This window comes from Nycticebus coucang, chromosome 14 (assembly GCF_027406575.1).
Source record: "Nycticebus coucang isolate mNycCou1 chromosome 14, mNycCou1.pri, whole genome shotgun sequence".
In the NCBI taxonomy this organism is placed as follows: domain Eukaryota; kingdom Metazoa; phylum Chordata; class Mammalia; order Primates; family Lorisidae; genus Nycticebus; species Nycticebus coucang.
Genome location: NC_069793.1, coordinates 10,476,411 through 10,502,683, shown reverse-complemented (window position 1 = coordinate 10,502,683; position 26,273 = coordinate 10,476,411). Strand labels below are relative to the sequence as shown.

Sequence of the window (26,273 nt, the reverse complement as noted above, 5' to 3'; positions counted from 1 at the left end):
AGAGGGCTAACGCTTGAACTTGCGGCGCGAAAAAGGTGCGCCTGCGCTCCAGGAAAGCTCACTAGTGCAGCCACCGCATTGCAGTGTAACGGTGCTCGTCTGTCGCGTGAGGAACGCAATAGCTGAGGCCCGGGATTTGTGCCGATCCTGGACGGCCATTTACAGCTTTTACGCTGGCCTGAGCGCACCTTGCCGACACACACCTTAAAAGCCGTACGCAAGATACGCCTCCATGGATTCCATGCCTCCTGAACCCTCGACCGGCGTCGTCTCTGTTCCGCGCCAGCCGCCTGGCGACCATTCAGAGCCTGGGGTCCAGGGTCTCAGCGCGGGGGGCGACTCAGGTACTGGGTCTCCGGCTGGGCTTGGGTGGACATCCCTTGCGTAGAGCCGTTTCGGGAAAGTCCAGACGTAAGTGCTCCACTTAAGACAGGGTCAGATTTTTTCTGAATGGCCACCTATGTCCTTTTTGGTCCGATTTTCATAGATGTTTGGCCTGCATGTGGTAGGGCTAACATTAGTTAATGTTTGTGGAGTAACGTCTTAAGCACACCATATGAATTGATTACTCCTCCAGAATCCCAAGAGGTAGGTACAATACAACCCCATTATGTTGTATGTGTGCATATATATATATTTGGGGTAGAGGGGGCATTCTCTTGCTCCAGGCTAGAGTGCTCTAGGTCAGCCTAGCTAACAGCAACCTCAAACTCCTGAGTTCAAGCGATCCTCCGGCCTCAGCCTACTGAGTAGCTGGAACTACAGGCATGCTCCAAAAGGCCCAGCTAGTTTTTCTATTTTTGGTAGAGATGGGGTCTCACTCTCACTCTTCGTTAGGCTGGTTTCAAGCTCCTGAGCTTAAGCAATCATCCTGCCTCTGCACTCCCAGAGTGCTAGGATTACAGGCGTGAGCCACTGCACCTGACCCCAGAAACCCTTGTTTTTTTTTTTTTGAGACAGAGTCTCACTTTGTCGCCCTTGGTAGAGTACCCTGGTGTTGTAGTTCACAGCAACCCCAACTCTTGGGTTCAAGCAATTACAGGCTGTCTCAGCCTCCCAAGTTGCTGGGACTACAGTGTCCACCACAACGCCCAGCTATTTTTAGAGAGGAGGTCTCACTCTGGCTCATTCTGGTCTCAAAACTGAGCTCAGGCAATCTACCCGCCTTGGCCTCCCAGAGCTGTAGGATTACAGACGTGAGCCACCACACCCGGCCAGTTTTTTTTCACTCTTGAGGGCAATATTGTACCCATGCGTGCCTCAAATACTGAGATAATTCTAGTTTGAACAAAGTTATTATGGACTGGAATAAATTCATTTTTTAACTACTAAGTGCTTGTTCTGTGCATAATACAACATAAAAGAGTTGGGGGAAGAGACTAAGACTCTCCCCTCAAGGAGATTTCCTGGTTGAGGGGACTTAGTAAGATGTGCATACTAATAGCCTTAGTATGATTGAAAGTTGTAACATAATGTATAGAATGTAGAACAGATAGTGGGGCACTGTGGGTAACGCCTGTAATCCCAGCACCCTGGATGGCCAAGGCAGGTGGATTGCCTGAGCTCACAGGTTTGAGACCAGCCTGAGCTGGAGCCATACCTCATCTCTAAAAATAACCAGGTGTTGTGGCAGGCGCCTGTAGTCCCAGCTACTTGAGAGGCTGAGGCAAGAGAATTGTTTGAACCCAAAGAGTTTGAGGTTGCTGTGAGCTGTGACGCCATGACACTCTACTGAGGGCAACAAGTGAGACTATCTCAAAAAAAAAGTAGAACAGATAAACTAGAAAATCAAGAAGGTGCAGAGTAGGCAGACAAGGCTGGGAAGGTTGTGTGTGGGAATGGGAATTGAGGGAAATGCTATGGAGTGTATGGGTCTAGAAGGGTAGATGAACAGACTAGGGAGGAGAATTCCCCTTAAAAAACAATTTGAGCATAGGCTTGGTGCTAGAAAAGGAAGGAAGTGCATGGGATGTAATTCATTGAAATATAGGCTATCAACTCAGGAATGGATTAAGAAGCTGTCATATATGTATATCATGGAGTACTGTTCAGCCCTAAGATAATGACTTTACATCTTTTGTATTAACCTGGATGGAGTTGAAACATTCTTAGTAAAGTGTCATAAGAATGGAAAAGAAGGCCGGGCGCAGTGGCTCACGCCAATCCTAGCACTCTGGGAGGCTGAGGTGGGTGGATTGCTTGAGCTCATGAGTGTGAGACCAGCCTGAGCAAAAGCAAGACCCTGTCTCTACTAAAAATAGGAAAACCGAGGCAAGAGGATCTTTTGAGCCGAAGAGTTGGAGATTGCTGTGAAGGAGCTATGATGCCATGGTACTCTACCCAGGGTGACAGCTTGAGATTTTGTCTCAAAAAAAAAAAAAAAAAAACCCAAGAAAAAAAAAACAAGAATGAAAAAGAAAGTATCCAGTGTACTCAATATTATTTTGAAGCCAGTAGAGCAGCGGTTCTCAGCCTGTGGGAGAACCCTTTGTAACAATGAAAATACATCAAGGCTGATTTATTTTTATTTTTTAATTTTTTTTGTAGAGACAGAGTCTCACTTTATGGCCCTCGGTAGAGTGCTGTGGCCTCACACGGCTCACAGCAACCTCCAACTCCTGGGCTTAAGCGATTCTCCTGCCTCAGCCTCCCGAGTAGTTGGGACTACAGGCGCCCACCACAATGCCCGGCTATTTTTTGGTTGCAGTTTGGCCGGGGCCAGGTTTGAACCCGCCACCCTCGGTATATGGGGCTGGCGCCTTACCGACGGCGCCTGTGGGTCAGTGAGCAGGGTGCCGGCCCCACATACCGAGGGTGGCGGGTTCAAACCCAGCCCCGGCCAAACTGTAACAAAAAAATATCCGGGCGTTGTGGCAGGCGCCTGTAGTCCCAGCTACTCGGGAGGCTGAGGCAGGAGAATCGCCTAAGCCCAGGAGTTGGAGGTTGCTGTGAGCTGTGTGAGGCCACGGCACTCTACCGAGGGCAATAAAGTGAAACTCTGTCTCTACAAAAAAAAAAAAAGAGAATACATCAAGGCATTAGGAAGGTTGAGAACCACTGACATAGATGATCTAACACATGCCCACATAGGAGAAAAACTTAATTCTATTCAAGTTGGGGGAAGAGGGGATTGGTGTGCTCCCACCTAAGAACACAAGGTAGGGGTGTATGGCATACCTTTTGGATACAGGACACAACTACAAGAGGGACTCTACCTAACAAATTAAAAAATTGTGACTTGATTCTTTGTACCCTTACGATAGCCTGAAATAAAGGTTAAATGGGACTAGAATATAAAACTGAAAAAGACTTTCTAGGGAAGGGCAGATGAGGAGGGCCTGGAATGCAAAGCTAAATCATTCGAATTGTGGATAGTCAGAAAGAAACCAGGAAAAAATTTTAAGCAGGTAGGTGAGAAGAAACAAGGATAAGGTGGAGACAAGGAATTAATTGGATTGTCTGAGTAATTTAGGGAAGAGGTAAGAGGAATCAGAACTAAGTATAATGGCAGTGGAAATGGAAAAGAGAGGATTTCTGTTAAGCATCTCTCCAGTTCGTGTACTTGCAGAAATCGGGTGAGTAATGTAGATAAAAACAATGAACCGAGTGGGAATTCTAGTGAACTGAACAGGCCTTTCTAATCTACAGCTGACTGTTGCCTTGCTAGAATATTACCTCTGTGTGATCAGATGGTCACTGTTTTCAAGAGTATACAGAAATCTAGAATTATATATTAATTTACCCATTTTAAAATGTTGACATCTAACTTAAATTTTTTGTCGTTGTTTTGAGATAAAGTTTCTCTGTTGCCTAGGCAGAATGCATGTGGGATCATAACTCACTGCATCTTCAAACTCTTGGACTCAATTGGTCTTCCTACATCAGCCTCCTGTGTAGCTGGGACTATAGGTGTGTGCTACCACACATGGCTAATTTGGCCTAAATTTTTTTTTTTTTTTAGAGACAGAGTCTTACTTTGTCACCTTTGGTAGAGTGCTATGGCATCACAGCTCACAGCAATCTCCAGCTCTTGGGCTTAGGCGATTCTCTTGCCTCAGCCTCCTGAGTAGCTGGGACTACAGGCACCTGCCACAACACCTGGCTATTTTTTCTTGCAGTTTGGCTGGGGCTAGGTTCGAACCCGCCACCCTTGGTATATGGGGCCAGCACCCTACTCACTGAGCCACAGGTGCTGCCCCCCCCCCCTTTTGTTTTGAGACAGCCTCACTATGTCGCCCTTGGTAGAGTGCCATGGCGATACAGCTCACAGCAACCTCAAACTCCTGGCCTTAAGCGATTCTCTTGCCTCAGCCTCCCAAGTAGCTGGGACTACAGGTGCCTGCTACAATGCCTGGCTATTTTTTGGTTGCGTTGTCATTGTTTTTTTTTTTTTTTTTATTTTTAATTTATTTTTGATTTCAGCTTGCTTGTTCATCATTCTTCGTTTGAAGTACTCTCTCTCTTTTTTTTTTTTTGTTCATTTTCTTTCTTCTTTTTTTCAATGCTTCCTCTGGCGATGCTCTGTCCTGTTGCCTCCCCAATAGTTGGGCCCACCACAGCGTCTGGCTGTTTTTGATGTTAGTAGAGACTGGGTCTTACTCTGGCTCACTGCTGCTCATACTGGTCTCGAACCTCTGAGTTCAGGCAATCCACCTGTCTTGGCCTCCCACAGTGCTGGGACTACAGGCGTGAGCCACCACACCCGGCCTTTTTTTTTTTTTGGCAGTTTTGGCTGGGGCTGAGTTTGAACCCGCCACCTCCAGCATGTGAGGCACAGGCACTGCCCGCAGTTGTCATTGTTAATTTAGCTGGCCTAGGCTGGGCGTGAACCTGCTGGCTTCAGTGTATGTGGCCTGCACCCTACTTACTGAGCTACGGGTGCCAAGCCTGGCCTAAAATTTTTTGCCAGTGGCTAGCATTATTCCTTTTTTTCTTTGGATGCCATGCCATTCTGCCCCCCCTCCGCTTTCCTTTTTCTTCGCTCCTTCTTCATCTCTTCCCCTGACTCTTTCCTCTCTCTAATATAAAATAAACTTATATTTTTCATATCCTTAAAAAATTTTTTTGCCAGGTGTCACTGGGGTGTGCCTGTAGTCCCAACTACTTGAGAGTCTGAGGTGGGAGGATGCCTTGAGGCTAGGAGTTCAAGACTGTAGTGTTCTATGATTGCACATCTGAATAGCCACTGCACTCAAGCTGGGTAACACAGTGAGACTGTCTCTTTAAAAAAATTTTTTTCCAACAAGTCAACATGGCAAATATAAATAGAATATGCCAATAGGGTTATGCATGATGGCTCATGCTTGAGCCCAGGAATTGGAGAGCCTAAGCAACATAGGGAGAACCCCTATACCCACAAAAAATAGAAGAATTAGCTAGGCGCGATGGTGGCTTATGCCTGTAGTCCTGCTACTTAGGAGGCTGAAGCAGGAGGTTTACTTGAATTCAAGACTTTGAGGTTGCAGTGAGTTATGATGATGTCACTGTACTCAAGCCTAGGCAGCAGAACAAGACCCTGTTCCCCCCCCCCCAATAAATGCCTTCAGGCAAAAGGTGGCCCATAATTGTGAGTTTGTGACCTCTTATGTAGTAATAATAGAATTCACTAGGAAGGGGGCATTTCATTTTTTTTGTTTTTTTTGCAGTTTTTGGCCGGGACTGGATTTGAACCTGCAACCTCCGGCGTATTGGGCTGGTGCCCTACTCCTTTGAGCCACAGGTGCAGCCCAGAAGGGGGCATTTCAAAAAAAGTAACGAGGTGGGCGGCGCCTGTGGCTCCCCTAATGTGGAGGGGTGGCAGGTTCAAGCCCCGCCCTGGCCAAAAACTGCAAAAAAAATGGTAACCAGGCGTGGTGACCCCTGTAGTCCTACCTACTTGGGAAGCTAAGGTGGGAGGATTGCTTGAGCCCAGGAATTAAAGACAGAAGTGAGCTATGATTGTGCCACTGTACTCCAGTCTGGGTGACAGCAGGATGCTGTTTCTAAAAATAATAATAATTGAAAAAATAGTTTAAAGTAGATACTCTTTTTGGAAAATATAGAGGGAGGAAGAGGATGAGCAGTGAAAAAGGCCAATTTTCTTAGAAATTTAAGGTCACAGATGACCTTCATTCAACACTTATTCTTTTTATTTTTTTTTTAGAGACAAAGTCTCACTTTGTTGCCCTCAGTGGAGTACTGTGGCATCACACCTCACAGCAACCTCCAACTTTTGGGCTTAGGCAATTCTCTTCCCTCAGCCTCTCCAGTAGCTGGGACCACAGGTACCTGCCACAACATCGGGCTATTTTTTGTTGCAGTTTGTTGGGGGCGGGTTTGAACCCACCACCCTCAGTACATGGGGCCAGCGCTCTACCCACTGAGCCACAGGCACCGCCCCATTCAGCACTTATTCTACCGGTATTCATTTGTTGAGCACCTGCTAGGAACAGGGGATACAAGAGGTAACAAAACAATCCCTTTTGCGACCCTATGGAGATTATAGTGGTTAGACAGAGAAGCTGATATGTCAGATGAAGATAAGTGCTATGGGAAGATTAAATGGAATAGAAGGGAGCGCTGGAGTAGAAGGGGAGGAATCATTTCACTGAGTCTGGGAGGGTTTCTGATGGAGTGACATTTAGGCAGAACTCTAAAGGAAACTGAGGAGTACAGAGGTGGTGGCTCACGTCTATAATCCTAGCACTTTGAGAGGCTGAGGGGTTTGGATTGCTTGAGCTCAGTAGTTCAAGACAAGTCTGAGCAAGAGTGAGACCCCATTTCTACTAAAAATGAAAAACTGAAGCAAGAAGCTCACTTAAGCCCAACAGCTTGAGGTTGCTGTGAGCTCTGATGGCTACAGCACTCTACCAAGAATGACAAAGTGAGACTGTCTCAAAAAAAGGGGGGAGGAAACGAAGGAAGGAGCCATGTGGGACACAGCGTTCCAAGTAGAGGGTCCAGAGCACTAGGCTGTGTTTCTTGATTTGTAGGTAAAATTACTGGTTGTGCTTAGGAGTTTTTTTTTTTTTTGTCACCCTCAGTAGAGTGCTGTAGCGTCATAGCTCAAGCAACCTCCAGCTCTTGGGCTTAGGTGATTCTCTTGCCTCAGCCTCCCAAGTAGCTGGGACTACATGCGCCTGCCACAACGCCCAGCTATTTTTTGTTGCAGTTTGGCCAGGGCCAGGTTCAAATCCACCACCCTCCGTATATGGGGCTGGTGCCCTACTCACTGAGGCAGAGGTGCCGCCCTGCTTAGGAGTTTTTAAACAAAATTGGGGAAATTTTAGTTACCTGTCAAGGAGACATAGGAGTTTGGTGGAAATAATGTAAGCTTTATTATCCATAGTTGAATTTTGAACTTTTTTTTGAGAGAGTCTCATTCTGTTGTACAGGCTAGATAGAGTGCTGTGGCATCATCAGAACTCACAGCAACTTTACACTTCTGGGTTCAAGTGATCTTCTTGCCTCAGCCTCCCAAGTAGCTGGGACTACAGTCATGTGCTACCATGCCCGGCTAGTTTTTCTGTTTTTAGTAGAGCTGGGGTCTCATTCTTGCTCAGGCTGGTATTGAACTCCTGAGCTCAAGCAATCTGCCTGCCTCAGCCTCCCAGGGTGTTAGGACTGCATAAGCCATTGTGCCCAGCCCTATTTCATATTTCTTGAAATAGTCTTTTCCTGCAGTTTGAGGGACATTCACTGCTCTCTCCTAGTGATTTTATATTCCTGACAGCTTCTTAGTGGTTCTTAAGGTACATCTTCTGGCCATCCCGTATATATTAAAACAATTTTTTTTTCAAGGTAAGATCTCACTAGTGCCCAGAGTAGACTCATAGTCCTAGCCTCAATTGGTCTTCCTACCTCAACCACCTGAGTAGCTGGTACTACAAATGCATGCCATCGTACTCAAGCATTCCTTAACTATTAGTGTTCCTTCAGTTATATTCTAGGACCCACCTTTTTTCTCACTCTGCTCTTTTGTCACCTTTTCCAACTATGCAGGATTTCATTTATTTATTTTTGAGACAGATTCTCAAGCTGTTGCCCTGGGTAGAGTGCCATGGCGACATCATAGCACAGCAACCTCTAACTCTTGGGCTTACGCGATTCTCTTGCCTCAGCCTCCCGAGCAGCTGGCACTACAGGCGCCCGCCACAACGCCTGGCTATTTTTCTGTTGCAGTTTGGCCGGGGCTGGGTTTGAACCCGCCACCCTCGGCATATGGGGCCGGCGCCCTACTCACTGAGCCACAGGCGCCGCCCTCAGGCTGGTCTTGAACCTGTTAGCTCAAGCAATCCACCTGCCTTGGCCTGCCAGAGTGCTAGGATTACAGGTGTGAGCCACTGCACCTGGCCTATACCGGGTTTTAATGGCTGCCAATGCTACATAGTCCTGTAACTCTAAATCAGGATCTTTTTTTTTTAAGACAGTCTCACATTGTCACCCTCAGTAGAATGCTGTGGCATCATAGCTCACAGCAACCTCAGACTCTTGGGCACAAGTGAGCCTCTTGCCTCAGCCTCTCAAGTAGCTGGGACTATAGGTGCCAGCCACAATGCCTGGCTATTTTTAGAGATGAGGTTGCTCTAGCTCAGGCTGGTCTCAAACTCCTGAGCCCAAACAATCCACCTGCGTTGACCTCCCAGGGTGCTAGGATTACAGGCGTGAGTCATGGCTCCTGTCCCTGGATCTTTCTTAGAGCTTCAGAGCTATACATCCAGTTGCCTTATGGATGAACATCATCACTTGGATGACCTACAAGCTTCTCAACTAATCTTGTCCAATAGTTATTCCAAACCATGCCTTCTATTTCCCACAATTGTCCAAGCCCCCCAGTGTCACTACCTAATTAAGGCCATTCACTTTAGGCTTTTTTTCTTTTTTTTTGTTTGGTGGTTTTTTTTTATGGCCCGGGCTGGGTTTGAACCCGCCACCTCCAGCATATGGGACCGGCGCCCTACTCCTTGAGCCACAGGCGCCACCCTCACTTTAGGCTTTTATAACAGACTTAATCTGGCCTCCTGGCTCTGGTTTCCTTTCTTTGGATGTATTTTCTACATTGCAGTCAGAGTGATCTTTCCAAATGAAAAATCTGTTTAAGTCTCACTTCTCAGCTCACAATCCTTCAGTGCCCAGTGCTCCTCCTTTGTCTTTAGGTTGTAGTCCAAAGTGATTAATATAATCATTAAGAAGCCAGTTTCTTAACCAGAACTCTTTCCCCAAGCCTGATCCATGCCTCCCCACTGTTGGTAAATTGCCTGAGGTCTGATCTTACCAGAGTAAATCATTCTTCTAATCCTATTGCCTAGCAGAGCACAACACACAAAGAGTGCTAAATATACATTTATTAGTTGTCTATATAATTTTTTTTTTGAGACAGCCTCACTCTTTTGCCCTAGACTAGAGTGCAGTGGTGTCAGTCTAACTCACAGCAACCTCAAACTCCTGGGCTCAAATGATCCTCCCACCTTGGCCTCCCAGAGTGCTAGGATTACAGGCATGGCCAGGCCCTATAAATTGTTGAATGATTTTTTTCCCAGGCCAAATCTAATGAACTTGGTTTTAGGCCTGGAGAATGTTTGTTCAGAGAACAACCCTGCCCCCTCCTGGCAGCAAGAGGCACTGCCTCGATTAATAGAGACGGATATGCTTGTGAAGTGGGAGACAAGATAGTGCAAGATAGTAACCTTAGCAGAGAAAAAGCCCAATTTGAAAATAGAATTTCCTGGGTTATGGAGGTGGTCTCATCAGCCTGATCCTTGAGGAGATAAAATACTGAAAATTGTAAGGACAGGCTCACACAGTGGACCTGAGTGACAAAGATTTGCTACTTGGGCCTGGAGAAGCTGAGGGGGAGTTGATACTGGTAGTACCACTTCTCACTTCTCTGCCTTTTTTTTTTTTTTTTAATTTGAGACAGAGTCTCACTTTGTTGCCCTCGGTTGAGTGCTGAGTGTTGTGGCATCATAGCTCACAGCAACCTCAAACTCTTGAACTCAAGCCATTCTCTTGCCTCAACCTCCCAAGTAGCTGGGACTACAGGCGCCTGCCACCATGCCTGGCTATTTTTTTTTTAAGAGATGAGGTCTCCCTCTGGCTCAGGCTGGTCTGCAATCTGTGAAGTGAGGCAATCCACTTGCCTCAGCCTCCCAAGTGCTGGGTTACAAGCGTGAGCCACCACGCCCAGCCACTTATTTGCTTTTTGATTAAAATCAAATGTATGTATTCTTACCAGTTTAACATCTGATATGTACTCTGTATTCAATTGTTTTTTGGAGTAGGGAGATGGAACAGGAGCTTGTTTCATCCATTCCATACAACAACCTGGTATTGCAGTACTTCCAGGAATGGTGTGCTCCTCTGGGAATATTGAGTTGCTTAGTGGAGATCTGTGTGTCATAACTTTGTTGGAGTTAGATCTTCTTTATGTGAGAAAGGAGTTCTCGTGACCGTGACAGGAGTGCAGCCATTTTAGAAAATCAGAAACTGGCAATCCCCTCTCCAGATTCCTGGAGTGCTTCAAAGCCAGAGTTCCTGGCAACACCCTACCGATACCTTGACCCTGAGGATACGCCCATAATCCTGACCTATCCTTAGTCTTAATCTCCCCTCCCCCACCAAGAGCCCCTGGTGGTGCTCTGGTCTACCGCATCCCTGCTGTACTGCTAAGGCTAATAAAAGCCTTTTGCAATTGTGTGGGAGCTGAGCTGATAGCTGGTCAGTCTGCATTCTCCTTCCCCCTCTATGAAAGTCTTTCCTTGTCCCTGGACTGGCCTCTTCTATCTGCGGACTCTCACTTTGGTTCTATGCCAGAAACTCGCATGTTATTTATTTTTATTTTTGGAGATAGAGTCTCTTTTGCTTCAGGCTAGAGTGGCTTGGTGTTAGCCTAGTTCACAGCAACTTGAAACTGCTGGGTTAAAACCATTCTCTTGTTTCAGCTTCTTGAGTAGCTAGGACTACAGGCATGTGCCACTATGCCAGGCTACTTTTTCTATTTTTAGTAGAGATGGGGGTCTCACTCTTGTTCAGGCTGGTCTTGAACTCTCCTGAGCACAAACATCTCCCCTCCCCCCACACCTTGGTCTCCAGAGTTCTAGGATTACAGGTGTGAGCCACCACGACTGGTCCTTATCTTGGTTTCTAATACTGTTCTCCAATAAAATGAACCAGAGCTCCTTAGAGATATGGCAGATTTAGGGCTGGGGCCTTAGTAAATATAAAAGATGGGGCTGGGGTATCAAAAGGATATAGGAGCCAACATGAAAGGGCTCACAGTACCTAAAGCTGGAGCAATTTGAACAATAAATCGAATAATATAATATTGGATTCCAGCCCCCATAGTATAAAATAAATATCCATGAGTCTGTACTGATATAGGTTGTTATCCATTGTCCAATACTTGGGACCAGAAGTGTTTCAGATTGGGGGGACTTGGGATTTTTTTAAACTTTTTGTATTTTGGAGTATTTGCATTATTTGCACACTTACAGGTTGAGTATCCCTAATCCCTAATGCTCCAATGAACATTTAATTTGAGCATCATGTTGATGCTCAAAAATTTTTGGATTTTGGAGCATCTGAATTTCAAATTTGCAGATTAGGGATATTCAACCTGTATAAGTAAATGAATGGATAAATAAATAGGGAAGGGCCAGGTGCCATGGCTCACACCTCTAATCCTAACACTCTGGGAGGCCAAGATGAGTGGATTGCTTGAACTCAGGAGTTTGAAACCAGCCTGAGCAAGAATGAGACCCAGTCTTTAAAAATAGCTGGACATTGTGGTGGGCACCTGTAGTCCCAGTTACTTGGGAGGTTGAGGCAAGAGGGTCACTTGAACCCAAGAGTTTGAGGTTGCTGTAAGCTATGATACCATGGCACTCTACCAGGCAACAGAGTGAGCCTCTGCCTCAAAATAAGCAAACAAATAAATGAGACATGTTCCATACAGAAGAATCCCAAATAATTCATGTAGATAGTCCCCCTTTAGGAAGGCAGAGCTTAACCTCTTGAGTTAAGTGCTTAGTGATTCTCTTCCAAATAGGGTGATGACAGAATGTTTTGGAGGGACAGGTGATGGGGAAAGTTAGGATGCCCCCCAATACTGTGTGACCATGACTGTAGAAGCAGCTGGTGTTAGAGGGCCTCAGTGATCATTTTAAGGTCTCTTATTGCTATTTAGCCTCCTTGATGAGATCAAGTATTCTCTCTTTGACTATCTGATGCCATCAATATCAATGCAAGGGTAATATGTTAAAAGCACTTCCCCATCTCCTCCATTTTTTTTTTTAGAGACTGAGTCTCACTTTGTCGCCCTTGGTAGAGTGCTGTAGCTCCAGCTCTTGAGCTTAGCTCTCTTGCATCAGCCTCTCGAGTAGCTGGGACTACAGCCGCCCACCACAACACCTGGCTATTTTTTGTTGCAGTTTGGCTGGGGCTGGGTTTGAACCCGCCATCTCTGGCATATGGGGCCGGGGCATTATTCCTTTGAGCTACAGGTGCTGCCCCTCTAGTGTTTATCTTTTAATACTTGGTTGCATTGAGGAGAATGGGTTGGTGCAATGTTCATGAGTCCACTGTATGAGTACCAGGTGCTTTTCAGATTGGTGCATTTATTTCTCTTCTACTGATGGCTTTGGTTATATTCCTTTTACTCTTTCTGGCTTTTATCTACCCTCCCCCGCCCCTTGTGTTCCTGGCCCTTTACAAAGACAACCCTGGCAGTTTTCTTTAGCATTCAGTGTTCCTCCTGTAAGATTCGTGATAAAAATACTATTTCAACATCAGTTCATCAAATACCAACTGCCAAGTGTGCCCCTTTGGTTGAGGTCAGCATCCTCTACTTTGACTTCCAAGTGTTCAATTCCTTAACTTTTGCCTTCATCTGCCTTTCAAATGGCTAAACTCAAGGCTTTCAGCTGATGTGTATTTTAGAAGCAGAGCTTGGATACTTTGTTGCTGGTGCCTTGGAATTGAGCCACTGGGTTTTGGCAAGGTAACAGGCTGTTGGACAGAGCATCTTCCTGAAGAGTTTCTAGCCATTCTCGCATCTATCTCGCTCCCATTTTCTCTCTGCCTTTGGAAATCCTTTTTACATGTTTGTGGGAAAACAACTTCCTGGTCTTTTGGCTAAGATCAAGTAATCCTCATGTGTTGGGAAACATGTGACGGGATTAGGAAGGAACTTTCTTTGTATACTTGGTCCTCTGCATTGAGGGCCCCACCCCCAACTGCCTGCTAGAGTGTGAGTGTAAAGTACTTAAGACTCACATGGCCTCCTGTGGTTGTTTTTGGCCTCTGGACTGCTAAACTGCTTTTTTCCCCCGTTTGCTTTGTCCCAGCCTTCTCTTAAAGCCTTCATTCTTCTTGAAAAAGTAATGTACAGAGTTTCTCTAAAGTCATCATGTATAAGGAAAATTGGAAATTGTAGCTAAATGTATCTTTATATACAAAATATTCATTATAAAATTTTAAAAAATATTTACAAAATATTCTTCTGCATTGGCATCTCTTTCACATGCTGTTTTTGTTCAGTCGTTTCTCAGAGGTGAAGTATTTGGTCTTAATTGATATAGTTCATCCATTCATTAACCAAGTAATTATCAAGCACCTATTATGTGCTATCTCTGAACAGGTTCATCAACAAATAGCACAAGGTGTCTGCCACTTATTTCCAAGGACAAGCAGACATCCAGACAAGGAAATGTGTAAACAAATGTGACATGATTTGTAGCAGGAGATGCATGGTTGAGGGAAATTAATTTTGTCTGAGGAGTTGAGAAAAGCTGCCACTTGAGTTAGGTCTTGAATAAGAGCTCATGAGGTTGAGTGGCAGAACAAGAAGGGCCAAACTGCAGAGGAATGGCATGTACAAGACAGAGGCCTGAAAAAACCTGATATGTTGTAAGACCAGCAGGTTTTTGAAGGCTGATATGGCTGGAGGCTAGTGCCTGTGGAAGGGTTGGTTGTTGCGTACATTGGCGGGAGAGAGACCTCTCAGCACACGCGAGGAGGGAGAGTTGAACTGAGTGGAAATGGTGGGAAATATGAGAAATGAAGCCAGAAAGATGGGGAGAGGCAAAGAAAGAGGAGACAAGAGCTAGGCTGGTGTCTGGAGGGCTGACACAGTTGATGACTACAGCCAGCCCCTGAACCGTGGAAACAGCTTTATTTAAAACAAGGTTGCAATGTGGCACCTGTAGCTCAGCGGATAGGGCACTGGCCACATACACCCAGGCTGGCGGGTTGAACCCGGCCCAGGCCAGCTAAAACAATAATGACAACTGCAAAAATAACAACAACAAAAAAAATAGCCAGGCATTGTGGTGGGCACCTATAGTCCCAGCTACTTGGGAGGCTGAGGCAGGAGAATCGCTTAAGCCCAAGAGTTTGAGGTTGCTGTGAGCTATGATGCAACAGCACTCTACCCAGGGTGACAGCTTGAGACTCGTATCAAACAAAGAAAAAATACTCAACGTCTTGGTTTTATTTCCTTTCATGAGGGGTTGGATACAGTATTAAAATGTAATCCTGTATAAAGATTATAACATTAATGATACTAGTCAGAACCTAGTAACCAAAGGTTCTGTTCTTGTATATGCCTCAAAACAATTGAAAAAAAGCAAAATCAAAAAAGCAGAAGAGAAAAATGAAGGCAGGTGTATTGCTCCTTATAAAAAATTCCATTAAGACCATGGTTAACACAGCAGGAATGTTTTCTCCAATAGTGGCCTTTGTTTTCATTTAGTAGTTGTTCATTCTGTGGCCCTTCCCCATCCTCTTGGTTTCCATTTTAAAAGATACGATGTAGGGCGGCGCCTGTGGCTCAGTGAGTAGGGCGCTGGCCCCATATGCCGAGGGTGGCGGGTTCAAACCTGGCCCCGGCCAAACTGCAACAACAACAACAACAACAAAAAATAGCTGGGCATTGTGGCGGGCGCCTGTAGTCCCAGCTGCTCAGGAGGCTGAGGCAAGAGAATCGCATAAGCCCAAGAGCTGGAGGTTGCTGTGAGCCGTGTGACGCCACGGCACTCTACTGAGGGCAGTAAAAGTGAGACTCTGTCTCTACAAAAAAAAAAAAAAATACGACGTATAGGGAAAGGGGTCAGGGTTTCTCATTTAAAGGTAAGCAATCATATTGAATAATTGTGACATCATAATTCTTTTCCTCTTTTTTTTTTTTGCGGTTTTTGGCCGGGGCTGGGCTTGAACCCACTACCCACAGCATATGGGGCCAGCGCCTTACTCCTTGAGCCACAGGCGCCACCCTCTTTTCCTCTTTTTAAGTCCTTTGCCACTTAATTGTAAAACATAAAATGTGATATTCTTATCTTACAAATAGGTACTTAACACATTTGTTTTTAAATTTAAAAAAGCCAAGTTTATTGTTTCTCCACGCTATTCTTACAGCTTATAAAACAAAGTCTGGGCAGCGCCTGTGGCTCAAGGAGTAGGGCGCCGGTCCCATATGCTGGAGGTGGCGGGTTCAAACCCAGCCCCGGCCAAAAACCACAAAAAAAAAAAAAAATAAATAAAACAAAGTCTGTATTGAATAACATGGTTCTGGAGCATTCCTTCTTTCATTGCCTTCGTTTTCAGATAAAGATGAATCAGAAAAGATAAGCATCATAAGAAAGTATGTTCTTAGACTTGCTAGAGGTGTGTTTAAGTGCATCTGTATTACCCATTAAAAAATGTTACCTGGATCTTGTCCCAGGAATGCAGTTTCCCATTTTTGCTTCTAAGTTGGTGTAACCCAAATTCCAATAACCCATAACAGACACTGTTTCAGAAATTATTTTTCACACCAGTGTCTTGTACAACTTTGATGTCAGCAACAGGAATAGACCCTCGCTGCACAAAGGTAGATGTCTTACTGTATAAAATGTCTGTGTTCTTAGGTTTTAGGATAAATGTGTAGTTTTACAGATCACTTCTGTTGGCTAGGACAGATTTTGAGAGCTATGTGTATATATAATCATGTTTGTATCTTTCCTCCATTATCAAATAATGGCTTTTGTTTAAAAATAGTTTCTTCTGGAGGTGGGGTGGGGATGTATATTAAGGGGAAGGAAAGTTATATGTACTTAAAAGTATGTCAAGTTTATTCTTTTTAGTTTCCTGTACCGAATGTTCTTTTTTTTTTAAGTTCACTTTTCACCTATTTTATTCTTTGTGGGGAAAAAAGTGCATCTAGGAAAACATAGTTCAAAGACTGTATATAAGATAGTAAAAATAATTCTCATTATTTAATAAAGTTTGTAAAGTACAAAGTTTAAAAAAAGAAATGAAAATAAAACAAAGTTGCATAAATCTTTTTTTTTCTTTTGTAGAGACAGAGTCTTACTTTATGGCCCTTGGTAGAGTGTCGTGGCCTCACCTAGCTCAGAGCAACCTCCAACTGGGCCCAAGCGATTCTCTTGCCTCAGCCTCCCGAGTAGCTGGGACTACAGGCGCCCGCCACAACGCTCGGCTATTTTTTGGTTGCAGTTTTGGCCGGGGCTGGGTTTGAACCCACCACCCTTGGTATATGGGGCCAGCGCCCTACCGACTGAGCCACAGGCGCCGCCCAAAGTTGCATAAATCTTAACACATGGGATAGAGATCATCCTTAAAGAGGAAAAACTGTGCATGCCAGTAACAAGGACCGTGTGCATGGGCTATGTGACTTCTGACAGGTGAAAATAATGTTAAGGGAGGAAAAGTGGTTGGGGGTCATAGCTGGCTCTCCACAGTTGGCGGCTCATAAAATTGGGAAGGTAAATTGTTTGCTACTTTATGCATGCAGGAAGAATCGGCTTCATCTATCTGGAGCCATGGGGGACTGTGAGTGAGATGCTGTTATTAGGGGGTGTTATGTTGGACCATCTCAAGGAAAGCTTCTGATCCTGCAGTTTTCAACCTTGAGCTTTCATGCTCTGGATAAAGTCTGGTTGGCACTTCTTATCTGGTATGTACAGGGGACCTTGGACCTCTTATCATCTTGTAGCACTGGTATGAACCTCAACCTCTACCCAGTGGCCTGCCTCCCCTAGGAGCTGATTCCAGTTTTCCCAGGGTGGGGACAGGGATGGATGCTTTGGAATACAGAAGGGGAATAGTAGAGGATGAGCCTTTTCATACCCTTTTCTTTCTACTATTTCAGATCTTGGCTTCAGCTTTCTTAGAAAAACACAGCATTCCTGGCTTCCAGCCTAGGTGGGAGAGAGAGAAAGAATCAGTTTCCTTCAGTTCCTCTCTGAAAATAGCCCAGCTGGCACTTCTCTGGAACAAGCAGTTCCTGAGAGTTGTTACCTCATACTGTTGGTGTCTGGTAGTCCTTGCTAACCCTTGTGAACTAAAATAAAATCTTAAGGTTCCCCCATCCCCCAGTGGCTGACTGACTCCCTTTTGGCCAAGGAGATCCCCCCAAAACTATGTTGCTAGCCATGATGGAGAACAGACATGTCTCATCACACCTTAGAGACATCCTTTGTGACTTACCAACAGGCTTAAGGCTGTGCAAGGCACACCTGCTTGTCCTCAATATACATAACAAACCATGAGTCTGAGCCTGTGTCTGGTAGTTTGTCTCTGATTAACAGACCCTTATCTGGGCGGCTTCTGTGGCTCAGTGAGCAGGGCGCTGGCCCCATATGCCGAGGGTGACGTGTTCAAACCCGGCCCTGGCCAAACTGCAACAAAAAAATAGCCGGGCGTTGTGGCGGGCGCCTGTAGTCCCAGCTGCTTGGGAGGGTTGAGGCAAGAGAATCATGTAAGCCCAAGTGTTGGAGATTGCTGTGAGCCGTGTGACGCCACGGCACTCTACCCGAGGGCGGTACAGTGAGACTCTGTCTCTACAAAAAAAAAAAAAAAAACAGACCCTTATCTTAACTCTAGCATTCCTTTTTGCTGACTCCTGGTCTATTGGACAAAGCCTAACTAACTCTTCCTCCGGTCAACTAAAGAATCTTTGAACCTGCCTATACCCTGCAAGCCCCTGCTTTAAGAAGTCCCACCTTTTGGGGTCAAACCAATGTATGCCTTCCACATACTGATTTATGACTTTATCTGTAATTCCTGTCTCCCTGAAATGTATAAAATCAATCTAAGCCCACCACAATGAGTCCACTTGCTCAAGGCTTCTTGGGTGTGGTTCCTGTTGTGGTCCTTGAATTTGGCTCAGCATAAATCTCTAAATTATTTTATACAATGTGGCCTCTTTTGCATTAACACCTATCCAAGGATCTCCATGGAGAGAGTTTGGAAGGCCTCTGCAATACCAGCTGCCTCCAAGGCCTAGGATAATAAAGTGATGGGGAGGTAGGGGAACTTGCACTCGGGGGAAGTTTGGGGTAAATCTGTGGGAGGCCTTGCAGGTGGTGGAAGAGTCTGGGCATGGCACCCTCTGGTCTGTTCTAGGAAAAATGTAGGTCCCTCTGCAGCCCCAATGAGTCTCTTTTGGAGGTCTGATTCCTAGCTCCTGGATATCCTGTTGCTAGGGACTGGAGGTGGGGGTAGGGTCAGAAGAGGGGTGTCAACCTCAACTTTCCTGTCCAAACAGGTTCATTTTAAGCAACATGAAAATGACTGAATTAGTTGGGGCAGCACCTGTGGGTAGGGCATCGGCCCCATATACCAAGGGTGGCAGGTTCAAACCAGGCCCTGGTCAAACAGCAACAAAAATAATAGCCGGGTGTTGTGACAGGCGCCTGTAGTCCCAGCTACTTGGGAGGCTGAGGCAAGAGAATCGCCTAAGCCCAGGATCTGGAGGTTGCTGTGACCTGTGGGACGCCACGGCACTCTGCTGAGGGCGACAAAGTGAGACTCTGTCTCTACAAAAAAAAGAAGAAAAATGAATTAGAGTTAGTTAAGGTAAGGAAACAAAGTATTGTAGTGAGTGCTTAATAAATAGTTGCTGTGTGAGTAATTACTTGAAATAAACTCAGGATGAGTCTTGAAAGTTTAGTGGCAGTAAGCCTCGCAGGGGAGCAGAGGTCTAGTTTGGTGGGGGAGAAATTGGATCTGGTTGGCCGTGAGAAGGTTGGGACTGCCTGTCGGTGGCCTGAGCCCTGGGACAGGGGCAAATGAAAAATGGTGTTGGGGTAGTCACTAGCCTAATGAGTGGGTGAAGAGGGGCCTCAGAATCCAGGGCGGACAAATGACAAGAGTTTGTCCTGCTAAAGGTGGCTCCCTTGTTAGCCCTCCTAGCGTCAGGCTGGAAAAAAGCTTTTGGTAGTTGACGAGAAACTACCTTGAGGCGGTCAGAAGCGTGTTGGGACTTTACTCCAGGCGCCGCCCACCACAGCATTTGCAGCCTGAGCAATCCCCGACATTTCACTTTAAGGGGCGGGTCGGGGCGGTGCTCCAGCCACTTCCCCGGCCTGGGCGAGCGGTCGAGCGGAAGCCGTAGCGGAAGCTGCGCTGAGTCACGGGGCTGGGGTCTCTGGGAAGGAGTCGAGCCACCATTTGATCGAGGCTGCGTCGTGTTATCGATTCCGCAGGCACCATGAGCCAGGACACCGAGGTGGATATGAAGGAGGTGGAGCTGAATGAACTAGAACCCGAGAAGCAGCCGATGAACGCGGCGTCGGGGGCGGCCACGGCGATGGCGGTAGTGGGCGGTGCCGAAAAAAATGGTCTGGTGAAAATCAAGGTAGCCGAAGACGACGCGGAGGCGGCAGCTGCGGCCAAGTTCACCGGTCTGTCTAAGGAGGAGTTGCTGAAGGTGGCAGGCAGCCCAGGCTGGGTTCGCACCCGCTTGGCTTTGCTGCTGCTCTTCTGGCTTGGCTGGCTTGGCATGCTGGCGGGCGCCGTGGTAATTATTGTGCAGGCGCCACGCTGTCGCGAGCTTCCAGTGCAGCAGTGGTGGCACATGGGCGCTCTCTACCGCATCGGCGACCTTCAGGCCTTCCAGGCTAGCGACTCTGGCAACCTAGCTGGTGAGTGCAGTAGCCAACACCCCCACCCTCTGCCTTGCACCCCTAGGGGTTTAATTTTGCCCCCTGCACCGACCCTCTGCCATATTTCCCCCTTCAGACTTTGTAGATTCTGTACCCCATCCGGTGCATGACTGCTGTGGGCACCTAGTTCTTCCCTTTGTTTTTTTAAGAAAACTGACCCAGCCCTCACTCTTTGGAGGGGGTGGCTGACTCAGCACTCTCCCTTTGGCCACCGCGCCGGGAGCCTGTCGCAACTGGTTTCTGAAGTAATGTACGAGGCTCCTTGCATCAGCAGCTCTAAATCTTGTGATCCAGCTTCCTCTGCCGCCCCCTCTCTACTCACCCCCTACCCCCAGCCCTCCACCCTTCTTGGGAGAGGAGAGAATAGGGGAGCTCAGGGGCCCTACTTGTTAACCCTGTCCCCCCATTTCAGGTCTGAAGGGGCATCTGGATTACCTGAGCACCCTGAAGGTGAGAGGCTTTGTCCTGGGCCCAATTCACAAGAACCAGAAGGATGATGTCGCTGGGACCGACTTGCAACAGATCGATCCCAGTCTTGGCTCCAAAGAAGATTTTGACAGTCTCCTGCAATCATCCAAGAAAAAGAGTGAGTGTCCTGGGGTTCCCAGTGAAGTAGCTAGAAAGTGTTTGGTCTTTTGGCCAGAAGAAAAGCAGAACAGGATTTTTGTCTAGTGTATTGGCTTTTAATTCTTAGGTCAGGTACAGGGGAGGTTTGTTAGGCCTCATTCTAAAATGAGTTGGTGTATTGTTCCAGGGGCTTTCTGCTTGGCCATGCAGTCTTGAGCAGGTCATTTAACTTGTGGGTTTCAGTGTCCTTATTTGAAAAGCCCAGTAGTGGGCTTTTACTAAATTAGTGGTTTTTAGACTTGTGAAACAGTGAATTTGGGGGGAGGGGATCCCAAAATTGTTTTATAATTCAATATAGAAATAAATTTAAAGGGTTCACTCTGGGGGTAGGGAACTGAGGGCCCCATAGTTCAGCCTTTTTACTATACTACAGATCTTCCTTCTAAGATCTTAAGGTGCCTTCTTGCTTATATTTGTGTTTCAGTGGAACAAGTTTTGCCAGGATTCAAATTCAAGCTTTTGTACCAAATAATACATAGAAAACACTCAATAGACTTGGTGTTTGATTTCTTCTTTCCCTCTTATTCTCATTGTTTCAGGCATTCGTGTCATTCTTGACCTCACTCCCAACTATAAGGGCGAGAACTCGTGGTTTTCCACTCAGGTTGACTCTGTGGCTACCAAGATGAAGGTGAGTGTGTTGGAGCTCATGGCAGGTAGGAGCCAGATACTGGGGCTGGATTGATCCTTTCACAGTTGGTCTACCGCCCTGTACACCCAGCCTGGTTCCAGCTGAGGGGCCCTTTGCTCCTTGGAGTCAAGCAGGAATGCCCTATCCCACAGCTGAAGGACAGGCCAGCTGTGCACCCCTGTTTTTATTGTTCCTTTTCTGTCTACTCATTTTTCTTGTTTCCTTGACTCTGAGGTTGAGACAGTACCAGGAAGGGACCTTCTCAGATGTCAGTCTGGAAGTTTGATTTTTCTTCCTTTTGGGAAAGGAAGCCCCTTTTGTGGGAATCCTGTCCTGACTGGTTTCCCAGTTTTTGTTTGATGTATTTGGAGTGGAGCCAAGTCTGAAATTAAAAGCACTGGGGTCTTCCTATGTGTCTGGGACTATGCCAAGTATTTTATAGATGTTCTGTAATTCTCTGAATAACCATACAAGGTATCTATTATATATCCCTAATCTATAAATGAGGAAGCTAAGGTTCGTAGGGGCTTCAAGTGCCAAAGATTTGCAGTAGTCTTCTCTAATCTGCTTTTCCTGAAGGTATAGGGCTTTGAATATCACCCCAGCTCCTGATGCCTGGGTTCTAGGACACATCCATTAAGAAAGAATGGGCGGCACCTGTGGCTCAAAGGCGGAGGGCATCGGCCCCATATGCCAGAGGTGGTGGGTTCAAACCCAGCCCTGGCCAAAAACTGCAAAAAAAAAAAAAGAATGGGTAGAAGAAAAATAGAGGGAGAGTCTGACTTTGCTGTCATGATTTGAGGTAGAATTCTGGACTCTCAGCATTTGGATAGGATTCCTGGGATCATCCAGTTTAAGCCATTGTCAATTGCTGGGAGATGCTTTAAAAGTTACTGACAGAGTAATATTTTCAGATGGTTTGGCATGAGAGTGGTCGCCTCAGATGAAAATGGAGACCAGAGGCGAGAGCACGTAGCACAGAGGAGTGGAAGGAAGGGCCAGTGGGGTGGGTTCTAAGCTGTGTGTCAGGTGAGCACCAGGGTTGCAAGCCTGGGCCTGTTCTACAGACCTGGTCTCTTTTCAAACCTTGTTGTAAACTCTGTGCTGTGCTTGGAATTTTGTTTTTATTTATTTATTTATTTATTTATTTATTTTTTGAGACAGAGCCTGACAGAGCATCACAGCTCACAGCAACCTCCAACTCCTGGCTTAAGCGATTCTCTTACCTCAGCCTCCCAAGTAGCTGGGACTACGGGCACCTGCCATGACGCCCAGCTACTTTTTGGTTGTAGTCATTGTTGTTTGGCAGGCCCGGGCTGGATTCGAACCCGCCAGCTCTGGTGTATGTGGCTGGCGCCTTAGCCGCTTGAGCTACAGGTGCCGAGCCTGTGCTTGGAATTTTAATCTTTCATCCTTGTCTTACTCTCCCCAGCTCTCCCCAGCTCTCCCCAGGCCTTGGGAAATTGGGAGGAGGAGTAAAGACACTTGCCTTAGGATATTGGCTGACATTTTAGGTCCAGTCTCTGCTGCTTGCCAATTATGACATTGGGTACATCTGGCTTTTCTGAATCTGTTTCTTCATCTTTTTCTTTTTGAGACAGACCCTCATACTGTCACCTTGGGTAGACTTGTGGCATCACAGCTCATAACAACCTCCAATTCCTGGGATGCTGCTTCTGCCTCCCAAGTAGCTGGGACTATAGGCGCCTGCCACAACGCCCGGCTATTTTTTGGTTGCAGCCATCATTGTTGTTTGGTGTGCCCGGGCTGGATCAAACCCACCAGCTCAGGTGTATGTGGCTGGCACTTTAGCCACTTGAGCCACAGGCGCCGAGCCTATTTCTTCATCTTTAAGATAGATATACTGGCATTCCACATCCTAAGGGTTAAATGAACTTATGTTTATGGATACACTTTTTTTTCTTGGACCTTTCCTGTTTGTCAAATGTGAGGCTGTGTGATTTGCCAGAGGCAGGAATGGAGAAGTAAAGTGCTGTATCCACTAAGAGAATCCCTGGGAGGTTAGTGCTAGAGGAAGCCGAAGGCCAAGCCTTTGTAATACTGGTGGGAAAGACCCAGGCAAGGCAATGGACTCTCCCAAGGTTATAGGGACATATGTAGTGGGTGAGGAGGTGTAGCATGGGCTGGAACTTTTTGAGTATTGATCTCTGTTCTTTCACCCCTGTAGGATGCTTTAGCGTTTTGGCTGAAAGCTGGTGTGGATGGGTTCCAGGTTCGGGATGTGGAGAATCTCACGGTGAGTTACCTTTCCACATTAGAGGCAAAACTTGTGTGAGAATGGACTCAACCAGGGCTTGGTAATATTTCCTATACCTTGAATCTTTTTTCTGTCTAGAATGCGTCCTCATTCTTGTCTGAGTGGCAGAACGTCACCAAGAGCTTTGGTGAAGATAGGTAGGTGCCAGAGGCCATCTTCCTGACTCAGCTCCATTGTGGTAACCCCTCAGTGGAGCATTATAATGGCTCTAAGAAGGGGGGGAGAGGATCCTAGTCCAGAGAACTTTCTTCACCTCCATTCTTTCTTGTACCAATCTTGACCTCTGCTTTCCCCTGTGCAGGCTGTTGATTGCAGGAACTGACTCCTCTGACCTTCAGCAGATTTCAAGCCTACTCGAATCTAACAAAGACCTGCTCTTGACCAGCTCATACCTGTCAAAGTCCAGTTTCACCGGGGAGCACATAAAAGTATTAGTGACTCAGTATTTGGGTGCCATTGACAGTCACTGGTGCAGCTGGAGTGTGAGTACCATGCTGGTGGGAGGGGGTACAGGGGAACTTTTAGAGGAAAGTGTTGTTGGGAGATACAGAGAGGGGCTTTGTGTCTAACCAGAGTGTCTGTCCCTGCAGTTGTCTCAGGCAGGACTCATGACTTCCTTCTTGCCGACTCAACTCCTCCATCTCTACCACCTGCTGTTCTTCACCCTGCCAGGGACCCCCATTTTCAGCTATGGGGATGAGATTGGCCTACAGGATGCCCGTCCTGGACAGGTACTGCTTGCTGTCTGCATGGCAGTTTGGGGGAGGTTGAGTTCATGCATCTTATGGTTTTGTGGATGGTGGCAGATAGACTAGTCAGTAGCTGTGGCTCTGGGCAAATTGTTTCACCCCTGTGATTTCAGTCATCTCTTCTGTGACACTGTATTTTTCATAGAGTGGTTAGGATTAAATGAGACCATGTTTTTAATGGTAATATAGGCACATTACTGTGCCAGATAGATGTTCACTGTGGTGGCCACCATTCTTTCCTTTCTTTCTTTGACAGTGAGTACTCTGTGCTAGGGTCTGTGCCCTCTAGGAGTTCATAGTGTAGTGAGGGAGCCAGATGGATAGGCAGAGTGCACGACAGCGAGTGCTGTGACAGGGGCACGTGTACTACCACGAAGACATTCCTGGCTTCAGCATAGGGTTAGAATTGATACCTGACGTTATGTTATAAAATGAGTCATTTGTTTATTCCACAGATTTCTATTGGATAACCTCTATGTGTTAGACACCAAGGATACAACAGTGAACAAAAGAGCTGGAGGTGGTTAGATAATTAGATAACGTGCAAATATAATGAAATGTCAGGTGCTGATAAATGCTATGCAAAAGAAGGTGGGATACAGGGCCTAGAGAATAGGGGATGGGGTCCTGCCCTGCTTGTCCAATAGAAATTAGCCTGGCATGGGTGGAGAGGTTATACAGTAGTGAAAATGAGAATGGGATGGATAAGGGAGAGTGAGTCCATGTCTCTTTCTTTTTTCTTTTCTTTGTCCTCCCCTCCCCTCCCATCACCTCTCCTCTCTTCCCTTTACCTTTCTTTCAAAACAAGGTCTTATTCTGTCACCTAGACTAGAGTACAGTAGTGTGATCATAGCTCACTGCAGCCTCAAAACTTCTGGGCTTAAGGGATCCCCCCTCTTGGGCCTCCTGAGTAGCTAGGATTACAGGCATGTATCACCATGACTGGCCCCGGCCTTTTTCAAGTCCTATCTTCTCTGATTTTCAGCCTATGGAGGCCCCGGTCATGCTGTGGGATGAGTCCAGCCTCCCTAACATACCAGGGTCTGTAAACGTCAATAGCACTGTGAAGGTAAGGGTTTTATATGAGCAGACTCAGACCAGAGGGTAGGCAGGGCTTATGGAAGTCTGTACTTCATAGCTGGGCGTTGTGGCGGGCTCCTGTGATCCCAGCTACTCGGGAGGCTGAGGCAAGAGAATCGCCTAAGCCCAGAAGTTGGAGGTTGCTGTGAGCTGTAATGCCAGGGCACTCTACTGAAGGCAATAAAGTGAGACTGTCTCTTAAAAAAAAAAAATAAGAAGTTTGCACTTTGGGGACTCTCAACTCCTGCTATGTCTTCATTATTCTCAGGGACAGAGTGAAGACCCTGGCTCCCTCCTTTCCCTGTTCCGGCGGCTGAGCGATCAGCGGAGTAAGGAGCGCTCCCTCCTCCATGGGGAATTTTATCTCCTCTCCACTGAGCCTGAACTTTTCTCCTACATCCGCTACTGGGACCAGAATGAGCGTTTCCTGGTGGTGCTCAATTTTGGGAACATGAGCCACCCAGCCAGGCTGGGAACCTCCGACCTGCCTCCCGGCACCAGCCTGCCAGCCAGGGCTAACCTCCTGCTCAGCACCTGGCGAGGCCGTGAGGAGGCTGCCTCCATTGAGCTGGAGCACCTGAACTTGGAGCCTCATGAAGGGCTGCTGCTCCACTTCCCATATGTTGCCTGACCAGGACCCCATTTCCTCCCACTCTCCTCCTTAAGCCTTTGGGTTGTTTTTTTTTCCTTTTTTTTAAACTGTTGCAGATTACAGATGAGCCCCTAAATAGGGTGTTTTCTGCCTTCAAATAAAAGTCACTCCTACCTGGGGAGGTCATGTCTTGCTTTTTCCCCTCTGTCCCCACAGGAATTTCTCTCCCCTCGCCTCCTGGACCTATCCCATAGTGATGCTCCAACTGCTTCATTATTCATTTAGAGACTAAGGCCCAGAGAAGAAGGGGTCTTTGAAAGTCAACAGCAAGGAGGTGTTAGGGTTAGGACAGCATCCTCCTGTCCTTACTGAGGCTGGGCCAAGTGTAGTCAGT

At 46.6% G+C, this 26,273-nt stretch overlaps 1 protein-coding gene and 1 pseudogene across 2 annotated transcripts; both read left to right on the top strand.

Annotated features, from left to right (window-relative positions):
- Positions 1–51: 51 nt before the first annotated feature.
- On the top strand, positions 52–26,057 carry SLC3A2 (solute carrier family 3 member 2). Of its 2 annotated transcripts, XM_053562238.1 has the most exons (10): positions 59–344; positions 19,464–19,901; positions 20,335–20,508; positions 21,089–21,180; positions 23,369–23,437; positions 23,537–23,595; positions 23,760–23,940; positions 24,049–24,189; positions 25,193–25,276; positions 25,556–26,057. In XM_053562238.1, the coding sequence occupies exons 1-10, from the start codon at positions 233–235 to the stop codon at positions 25,916–25,918; spliced, it is 1,713 nt and encodes a 570-aa protein (XP_053418213.1). In that variant the 5' UTR covers positions 59–232; the 3' UTR covers positions 25,919–26,057. The 2 variants fall into 2 exon arrangements, with proteins under 2 accessions (XP_053418214.1, XP_053418213.1); XM_053562239.1 differs by lacking the exon at positions 25,193–25,276 and having other exon boundaries at positions 52–344.
- Positions 10,165–10,339, top strand: LOC128566270 (uncharacterized; annotated as a pseudogene).
- Positions 26,058–26,273: the final 216 nt, after the last annotated feature.